At 57.7% G+C, this 10107-nt stretch overlaps 1 protein-coding gene across 1 annotated transcript in view; it reads left to right on the plus strand.

Annotated features, from left to right (window-relative positions):
* Positions 1-9962, plus strand: part of ADAMTS10 (ADAM metallopeptidase with thrombospondin type 1 motif 10) — a 93097-nt gene extending 83135 nt beyond the window's left edge. Inside the window, exons 19-25 of the mRNA XM_071578194.1 lie at positions 64-227; positions 1356-1482; positions 2860-2989; positions 3533-3737; positions 4647-4823; positions 7124-7280; positions 8308-9962. Coding sequence (XP_071434295.1) covers positions 64-227; positions 1356-1482; positions 2860-2989; positions 3533-3737; positions 4647-4823; positions 7124-7280; positions 8308-8417 — 1070 coding nt within the window. The 3' untranslated portion in view covers positions 8418-9962. The remainder of the gene's footprint in view (positions 1-63; positions 228-1355; positions 1483-2859; positions 2990-3532; positions 3738-4646; positions 4824-7123; positions 7281-8307) is intronic.
* The last annotated feature ends 145 nt before the right edge of the window (positions 9963-10107 follow it).

Consider the following 10107-nt stretch of genomic DNA (forward strand, 5'->3'; position numbering starts at 1 on the left):
CTGGCTGAAGCTGGTCCAGGTGCTTCCAGCCCTTCTACTGACCTTGCTCTCCTGTCCCTGCAGCACTGAGAGGGGAGAATGGTGAATATTTCATCAATGGGAAGCTCTCCATCGATCCCCCCCGGCGCTTCGACATCGCCGGCACGACCTTCCACTACAGGAGATCCCCTGAGGAGCCTGAGTCACTGGAGGCCTTGGGACCCACCAACATCACCCTCTTTGTCATGGTTGGTAACACGGTTCCTTCAGGCCCCATCTGGTAGAGACTAAAGAGGCCTTGCCAAGTTTCCATGGGACTTTGTGAATCAGAGAATATCCTGAGCTGGAAGGGACCCCCAAGGATCATCAGTCCAACTCCTGGCCCTGCACAGACACTCCAACAATCCCACCCTGTCCCCCAGAGCGTTGTCCAAACCCTCCTGGAGCTCTGGCAGCCTTGGGGCCATGCCCACTGCCCCGGGGAGCCTGGTCAGTGCCCACCACCCTCTGGGGGAAGAACCTTTCCCTGAGATCCATCCCAACCCCCTGGCACAGCTCCAGCCATTCCCTGGGTCCTGTCCCTGGTCCCAGAGCAGAGCTCAGGGCCTGCCCCTCCACCTCCCCTCGGGAGGAGCTGCAGCCCCCGAGGAGTCTCCCCTCAGTGTCCTCTGCCCCAGCTGAACAAGCCCAGTGCCCTCAGCTGCTCCTCAGACCCTTCCCCATCTCTGTGTCCCTCCTTTGGACACTCCAACAGCTTCAGATCCTTCTTATATTGTGACCCCCAAACTGCCCCAGCACTTGAGGTGAGGCTGCCCCAGCTCAGAGCAGAGCAGGACAATCCCCTCCCTTGAGCAGGTGTGACCCCCTTGGTTCCTCATCTCTCCCTGGTCCCAGCCAGCCCTTCCAGCAAACAGAGGAGTCTCTGGGTTACACGTGGCCATTGGAGACTTCCTGAGATCCATCCCAACTCCCCTGGAGCTCTGGCAGCCTTGGGGCCGTGCCCACTGTCCTGGGGAGCCTGGTCAGTGCCCACCACCCTCTGGGAGAAGAATCTTTTCCTGATATCCAACCTAAACCTCCCCTGACTCAGCTTCAGGCTGCTGGAGTTAATCAGTTCCTGCCCTTCCTATCTGGAGGAAAGGGACACCAAGGTCAGAGGTAAATGGGGATGAATTCTCAGGTCTCCCTACTCTGCCAGGCTTTGGGATGATTTACACCTTAAGTGCAGGGGAGCTTGTTTTCTGAACCCTGTGCCACTGGTGGCTGCCACATCAATCCTGAGGGGATGTTTCCAGCTGCCCTGGGTCTTAGAGAGCTTGTGGGATGATCCAGGTGGGCACAGCCGTGCTGGACTTCACTGGTGCCTTTCTCTGCAGGTGCTGGTGCGGACGGAGCCGCAGGGGATCCGCTACAAGTTCAACGCACCCGTTGGCATGGATGGCTCCACCCAGTACTCCTGGCACTACAGCCCCTGGACCAAATGCTCCGTGCTGTGTGCAGGGGGTGAGGTTTGACCCCGGGTGGGGCTGGAGGGGACATGTGTCTGCACTGCTGGGACTGCCACCTGCCAGGTCTGGGCACCACGAGGCAGCAGCAGCTGCTCCCAGGACTCTCCACGGTGCCACCCTGCACTCAGCCAGTGTGAGGTGGTGCCAGGCAGCACAGCCCTGTGGGCAGAGTGCCAGGGCAAACAGCCTGGGTGCCATTTCCAGCTGGATGACAGGTGTGGGTGGTAGAGGTGGAATGAGATCATAGAATCATAGAATGAGTTGGGTTGGCTGGACCTTAAAGCTCATCTCATTCTACCCCCTGCCATGGGCAGGGACACCTCCCACCAGGCCAGGTTGCTCCAAGGCCAGTCTGACCTGGGATGGGGCAGCCACAGCTGCTCTGCCCAACCTGTTCCAGGGCCTGCCCACCCTCACAGGGAAGAATTTCTTCCCAATATCCCACCCAACCCTGCCCTCTGGCAGTGGGAAACCATTCCCCCTTGTCCTTCACTCCAGGCTATTTTGAACCCATTTGCTCATGCAGTGCATGGAATCCTGGAATGGTTGGGTTGAAAGGGACCTTGAAGTCCATCTTGTTCCACCCCCTGCCATGGGCAGGGACACCTTCCACTAGCCCAGGTTGCTCCAAGCCCCGTCCAGCCTGGCCTTGGACACTTCCAGGGATGGGGCAAGGACAGGTTGGCCAATCACAACAACCTCTCTGGCCTCAAATTCACGTGTGTGTGAACTGAAACACCACTGGTGCTTCCCTGAATTCCTTGGACTGGTTCCCATGGGGATTGACACAAAGCTTTGGGCCATGTCCCACGGCACTGGAGAGCCTGAGCTGCTGTTCAGAAGAAAACAGCTTCATGATGTTCCCTGTTTAAAGCTCAGGGCCGTGATCATGTGTGCTTAGACCCCAACCAAGTGTTGTCCCTTCGTGTTCCAGCTGTTCCCCTCAGTGCTGCCCAGAAAGTGCCACAAGGCCAAGCTTAGAACAGGTTTATTTGAGGGTGAGATCCTTAGAATGCTTTGATCCTCCATCCTCTGACAGGCCCTGCCTTTAGAATCATAGATTTACAGAATCATTAAGGTGAAAGATCCAAGATGATCGAGTCCAATTTGTGACCAATCCCCATCTTGCCAACCAGACCAGGGCACTGAGTGCCACAATCCAGTGGTCGACACCATCATTTCACACCATCCATTTTTCACTGGAGATGCCAGAGGAGGCCTTGATTATGAATAGAGAAGTAGCTTCAGGCTTGAGGAGCAGGGACAAGTGGCTGCTCTGTCACATCCCCCCCAGGAGCAGAGCTGTGAGGTCACTTCAGTGTGACCCTCAGCATCCCCCCCTCTTTCCCCTTTGCCTCTTTTCTCTTGGCAGGCAGCCAGATCCAGTCTGTGGTGTGCAAGAAACTTTCTGATGGCTCAGCTGTCCCCAACCATTTCTGCAGCCCTGAAACCAAACTGCTGGAGAGGCAGAGGCCGTGCAACACCGAGCCGTGCCCGCCGGCGTGAGTACCATGGCAGGGAGCACGAGGAGGGAGCGAGGGTGGCAAAGCCAGTGTGGAAGGGGGTGACATTCCCCTCTCTCTGCCATTCCTGAGGCAGAGTCCATCCCCCACCACAGCATCTGACACAGCAAAAAAAGATCCTGTTGGTCAGGCAATACACAAAATTATCTGAAGTCCTGCACACTTTTTCCAAAGGTTCCTTTTCCACCTTCTGCCAGTTCTAAATCAGGTTGACACCAGTAGGTGTGACATTGGTAGAGTGGCTGTCCAGGGGTGACATGGGTGGCACTGGAGCAACTCTGCTGGGGAAGAGAGGGAGTTTTCTACTCCCAGGTACTCTATGAGTCCCTCCAGAGTTGTCTCAGCCCATCTCTGTCTGTGCCCCTCTCTTGAAGGGAAGAGGAGATGTGGAGGAACTCCCTGGTTCAACCAGAGCTGCCTGAGTGGCTGTGGCCAGAGTAGAACCAGGGCTGGGTGCAGGACTGCAGGGACAATTCTGGCCACCATGTCCCTCTCCAGCTTTGCTATTTGACCTGTCCCCAGGTGGGTGATTGGGAACTGGTCCGAGTGCAGCCGAAGCTGCAACGAAGGCGTCCGCACGCGCAGCGTCTTCTGCAAGCGCAAGATCTCTGCCACCGAGGAGAAGACCTTGGATGATGCCTCCTGCTCCCACCCACGGCCAAAGATGCTGGAGCCCTGCAACAACCAGACGTGCCCTCCGGAGTGGGTTGCCCTGGACTGGTCAGAGGTGAGTGCCAAAGGAGGGGCATGGAGATGGAGAAGGGTCTGAGGAGCAGCTGAGGGCACTGGGCTTGTTCAGCTGGGGCAGAGGACACTGAGGGGAGACTCCTCGGGGGCTGCAGCTCCTCCCAAGGGGAGGTGGAGGGGCAGACCCTGAGCTCTGCTCTGGGACCAGGGACAGGACCCAGGGAATGGCTGGAGCTGTGCCAGGGGGTTGGTTGGGATGGATCTCAGGGAAAGGTTCTTCCCCCAGAGGATGGTGGGCACTGACCAGGCTCCCCAGGGCAGTGGGCACAGCCCCAAGGCTGCCAGAGCTCCAGGAGGGTTTGGAGGATCCTCTCCATCCTGGCAGTGATCCCAAAGCCGGGATCTCCTGGTCTGACTGACAGCTTGGTGTGACTGACACCGAGGGGAGGTGGAGGGGCAGGCCCTGAGCTCTGCTCTGGGACCAGGGACAGGACCCAGGGAATGGCTGGAGCTGTGCCAGGGGGTTGGGATGGATCTCAGGGAAAGGTTCTTCCCCCAGAGGGTGGTGGGCACTGACCAGGCTCCCCAGGGCAGTGGGCACGGCCCCAAGGCTGTCAGATCTCCGGGAGGGTTTGGACAATGGGACAGGGACAGGGTGAGATTGTTGGGCTGTCTGTGCAGGGCCAGAGGTTTGACTGATGATCCTTGGGGTCTCTTCCAGCTCAGAATATTCTGGGATTCTGTGATTCTGTGCCCTCTCTGAGGGCACTGCTCCAAGAAGGGCAGTGTCAGTTGGTGACGGCTGCTGGCCATGGAGAGCGGAACGTGGGGAAGGGTCTTGTAGCTCAGGAGACACCAAAGATGGGAGGAAAGGTCAGGAATCCAGGGCTGCCCCCTCTGCCCCCTGCCACACACCCTGCCCATGTGTCCCCTTGTCCCCTCCCTGCAGTGCACCCCGAACTGCGGGCCCGGGTTCCGCCACCGCATCGTCCTGTGCAAGAGCGGCGACCACAGTGCCACCCTGCCCACCTCGCAGTGCCACGAGGCCTCCAAGCCCCCCACCAGCATGAGGTGCAACCTGCGGCGCTGCCCCCCACCCCGCTGGGTCACCGGCGAGTGGGGAGAGGTAGGTGTGGGGTGCCAGTGTGGTTGTGAACCCCCTGATGTCTGAGGTCATTGATGAAGAGATTGATATGGAACAGTTCAGAGTTGGGTTGGGTTGAGCTGGCAAAGTGCCAACTGCCCAATACAGAGTCAGAGCCTCCCTCCCCCTCCCGCTGAGAAAAGGGAGAAAGGAAAAAAAATGGAAGCTTCAGAACAGGTTAAACTTATAACTGTATATATTTATACAGAAAGGAGAAAATTAAAAGCAAACTACAATATAACACACACTTAACACAAGTGAGAAATAAGATGAAATGACTCCCCACTCCCCAGTGAACACAAATCCCACCATTCTAACTACAGATCACTCCAGAGAACTCAATTCCCAAGGGACAGACCCAAGCAGAGAGAAAAAGAACAAACATTTTACTTCCCTAAGATAACATGGTGGGAAGGGGTGCTGGGCCTGGGCCTCCCGTCCCTCCTGGGACAGCACAGTGTGTCCTGCTGGGACCACAGCTTGGAGGAACTGCCCAAGCCACTCCTACACCAGCTTTGGTATTTGAGATGATGTTGGAATATGGTATGGAATACCACTGGCTAGAAGAAGTCAGTGGATAGTCTCAGGCCTACTCTGAAACCTAAAGCCTAATTTAGGCCTGCACTCAGCTAAACCCGTAACAAGAGTGTGTTCTTGAAGGAAAACAGTCTGGAGTGCACCCTAAAGGAGGAGCCACCTGTAGAATGTGGGATATCTTGTGGCCAGTAGAATATTTCCACGTATGCCCTGGTGAAGTGACTAACCAAGAGTGTGATGGCATGTGATATACAAGAGGAGATAAAAGGTGAAGCTGTAACTAAAAATGAAGTAGTTGTAAGTTCTAAGCCTTCTGATCAAGCCTTCTGGTGCTGTTGTGCCTGAGCTCTTCTGACTGTCATTTAACTCCCCATTTCACCCTACAAATGGTGACCTCAACAGTAGGGATGGCAGGACAACTCCCCAGTCCCTCAAATCCTGGGGCACATGAGGTTTTCAGAGGTCACCACAACCCTGTGTGGCCACCACAACCCTGCGTGGCCACCACAACCCTGCGTGGCCACCACAACCCTGTGTGGCCACCACAACTCTGCGTGGCCACCACAACCCTGCGTGGCCACCACAACCCTGTGTGGCCACCACAACCCTGTGTGGCCATCACAACCATGTGTGGCCACCACAACTCTGCGTGGCCACCACAACCCTGCGTGGCCATCACAACCCTGCGTGGCCACCACAACCCTGTGTGGCCACCACAACCCTGTGTGGCCACCACAACCCTGCGTGGCCACCACAACCCTGTGTGGCCATCACAACCCGGCGTGGCCACCACAAACCTGTGTGGCCACCACAACCCTGTGTGGCCACCACAACCCTGCGTGGCCACCACAACCCTGTGTGGCCACCACAACCCTGTGTGCCACCACAAACCTGTGTGGCCATCACAGCCCTGTGTGGCCACCACAACCCTGCGTGGCCATCACAACCCTGCGTGGCCACCACAACCCTGCGTGGCCACCACAACCCTGCGTGGCCATCACAACCCTGTGTGGCCACCACAACCCTGTGTGGCCACCACAACCCTGTGTGGCCACCACAACTCTGTGTGGCCATCACAACCCTGTGTGGCCATCACAACCCTGTGTGGCCACCACAACCCTGTGTGGCCACCACAAACCTGCGTGGCCACCACAACCCTGCGTGGCCACCACAACCCTGTGTGGCCACCACAACCCTGCGTGGCCATCACAACAACCTGGTGGGCAGCAGGACCCTGTGTTGGGGTTCTCTGCCTGCTTTTTGGCTCAGGAGGCCATGTGATGGTGGCCCAAGGGCACAGCTGACCCAGGTAGTCCTCCAGGACTAGCAGAGGCCACAGAAGTTGTTGGAGGGCCCCCATGGGTGCAGGGCAGTGGGAGCCATGGGCTGTAGTGGCCCAGGTCCAAGTAGGGCCACTCTTGGTCCACCCACCACAGCCCAGCAGGGCAACCCTGACAGTCCTTCCTGCCCTCAACACCCTTGGGCTCCAGGGTGACATCGGGGTGCAGGAAGCCTGGGAAAGGCCAGTGATTTAGGGCTGCATGGAGAGATCCTCCCTGAGTCCTGGAGATTCAAACCAAGCTTTTTGGGAAGTGGGACCACCACATTCAGTCATGCCAGGAGGTCCCTGGGGAGGGAAGGGACAACCACACCCGCTGGACCTCCCAACACCCATCTGTGCCCTCTCCTTCCACATCCCCAAAGCCCCGGTGGCCACTGCAGCTCCCTCTGTGCTGTCCCCACAGTGCTCTGCCCACTGTGGCCTTGGGCAGCAAAGAAGATCCGTCCAGTGCCTGGCACACACCGGGCAGCCGTCCAGCGAGTGCGTGGAGACCCTGCAGCCCCCTGGCATGCAGCAGTGCGAGACCAAGTGCGAGTCGGGGCCTACGGACAACCCTGAGGGTGAGGGCGAGGGGGTCTCTGGGGAGGGGAATGTGGGGCACTGCCAGCTCAGGGGGTGTGTGGTACAGCATGGCCCAAGATGGGCTTTAGGGTGAGGATACCCCATCCCTGGTGGTGTTCAAAGCCAGGTTGGACGGGGCTTGGAGCAACCTGGTGTAGTGGGAGGTGTCCCTGCCCAGGGCAGGAAGTGGAATGGGATGATCTTTCAGGTCCTTTCCAATCCAAATCACTCCACAGAGTGGTTTGGGTTGGAAATGTGGTCATTCTATGACCCAGTGCAGTCCCAGCCCAACCTGGTGTGCCATGGCCCTGAGAAATGAAGTAACTCAGGGCCTGGAGGGGCAGCATGTGAGGACACTGAGGGCACTTGGTGTGTTCAGCTGGAGAAGAGGAGGCTGAGAGGAGACCTCATTGCGGGGACAACTTCCTGGGGAGGGGCAGAGAAGGGGCAGGCACTGAGCTCTGCCCTGTGGGGACCAGGGACAGGACCCAGGGAACGGCCTGAAGGTGTGTCAGGGCAGGTTGAGGTGGGATATTAGAAGATTCTTCTGCCAGAAGGTGGTTGGGCACTGAACAGACTCCCCAGGGCAGTGGGCACGGCCCCAGGGCTGCCAGAGCTCCAGGAGGGTTGGGATGGCTCTCAGGGAAAGGCTCTTCCCCCAGAGGGTGGTGGGCACTGACCAGGCTCCCCAGGGCAGTGGGCACGGCCCCAAGGCTGCCAGAGCTCCAGGAGTGTTTGGATGATCCCCTGAGGCACAGGGTGTGACTCTTAGGATGCTCCTGAGCAGGGCTGAGAGTTGGAGTCGATGATCCTCGTGGGTCCCTTCCAACCCAGCACATTCTGTGATTCTGTGACCTGCACCTTGGCAGAGAGAGGTTTCCAGTAGTGAAGTTCTCAGTAGCTGCTTCATCACAGCTGCATCTTGCTGCTTCCTGGCAAAAACACCCTCAGGAGCTTGACATTTGAGGTCTCCTCACCTTGAGGCACCTGTAACCTTCTGCTTCCCTCCCTCTGTGTCCCCTGCAGAGTGCAAGGATGTGAACAAGGTGGCCTATTGCCCGCTCGTGCTGAAGTTCAAGTTCTGCAGCAGGACCTACTTCCGACAGATGTGCTGTAAAACCTGCCAGGGGCATTAAGGACAAAGCCTGAGCCCTGTGGGAAAACTGGAAGGCAAAAGCTCTGCCGGAGGGTCACCCTTCTCCTGTGCCCTGGGAATGCCCCCTGGCTCCACCACAGACTCTGCTCGTGCTTCCAGCGGGAGCCGGTGCCACCCAAACCCCACCGAGCAGCACCTGCCACCCCCCAGCACCACGATGGCACATTCCCAGTGAAACCACTGCAGCCCCCCCGGGGGCACAGCGGGAATGTGGGCACGGACGTGACTTGAAAGGGTGATATTGTTATTTATTAGTGGCAGACACAGGTCCTGTGGGCACCGAGAGCCACCGAGGGACGTGGCACTGCTCGCCTCGCCCTGTGCTGTGCCAATGGTCTGCAGCAGGAGCCTGGGCACACCCAGGGGTGCTGCCATTCCCTCGGGATCCCAGGGGGCACAGGGAGGAGTTTCAGGTGCTTGTGGCTGTTGTGGGTGGTGGGGTTGGAGCAGGGATTTTGCTTCCTCCTGTCCCCCTGGCACCTGCAGCAGGGGACAGGGCACAGGGCACGTCGTGAGCAGGGTGGTGGCACCGGATTAACTGGCAGAGGGGGTTATTCAAACTCTCATAATGACCTGCCTTGGTTGGGGTGTCCCCCCATTTTCCTTTTGAGCCCCTGTGACTTTTCTGGCCATGTTTTATTCCTTGAGGCACGAGCTGAGGTGGGGCCGAGGCGCGCTCGGGGTTGCAGTCACTGAACGGGCACCGAGGCCGTGCTGGGCTGCAGGGAGCAAAGCAAAGGACACACAGGACAAGGACTCTCCTGTCACAGTGTCCCCATGGCCAGGACCCAGGACCAGCCAGAGAATGCCAAAGCCTCTGAGGCTGCTTTGCCTCCAAAGGTGCTTTACTTCCAAAGGTGCTTTGCCTCCAAAAGGTGCTTTGCCTCCAAATGGTGCTTTCCTCCCAAGGCAGCCTGGCCACGTGTCTCTGTGGCCTCGGGGTGCCACTCCCAGTGCCACCCACTCCTCTGCCCACTGGAGACCTCCACTGATGGTAAAAGAGCAGGCTTGAAATCCCCCCAGGTGACCTCCTGCCCAAATCTGGGCCAACGTGTGTCTTCTCCGTGGGCCACCAGAACTGCAGGGGAGACCTGACTTCAAATCTCCAGAGCACATCATTTTTGTTACCATTCTCATTATTATTCTCACTAATTTCAGGCCTTTCCACATCACAAAGATGGCAAATCTCCTCCCAAGCCATGATTTGTTCCTTTGGGGTCATCCACACGGAGCAGAGAGGGGACAGCCCTCTTTCCCCAGGGCAAACCTCTCCACCCTCCCAACCTCCCCGTGTTCCTCTTCCATCCGTGTTTTTCACTGCAGCTTCTCTGGTGCTCAGCAATCCCTGAGTCATTTGTCTTCCTTCCTGGTGCCATGCTCCTGTTCTGACATTTTGGGGAGGGGAGGGGGTGTCTTCACCTTTTTATATAGATATATATATAATGAAAACTGTTTAACATACTAACTCTGAGGAGGAGCGACGTAACGGCATGATTTATAATAAAGGAGTAGCTACGACCCCGGGCACAGCTCCTGGTCCCTCTTGTGTTTCTCCCCACACCACCATGATCCTTGTGGTCACACCAAAGGAGGGGTTTGGGATCAGGGAAGGGTTTTCCCTGCAGGCCAAGGAACTGGAGAACATCAGAGAGGTTGGAGATGTACCCCGA

Source organism: Pithys albifrons, chromosome 27, assembly GCF_047495875.1.
Source record: "Pithys albifrons albifrons isolate INPA30051 chromosome 27, PitAlb_v1, whole genome shotgun sequence".
NCBI lineage: Eukaryota > Metazoa > Chordata > Aves > Passeriformes > Thamnophilidae > Pithys > Pithys albifrons.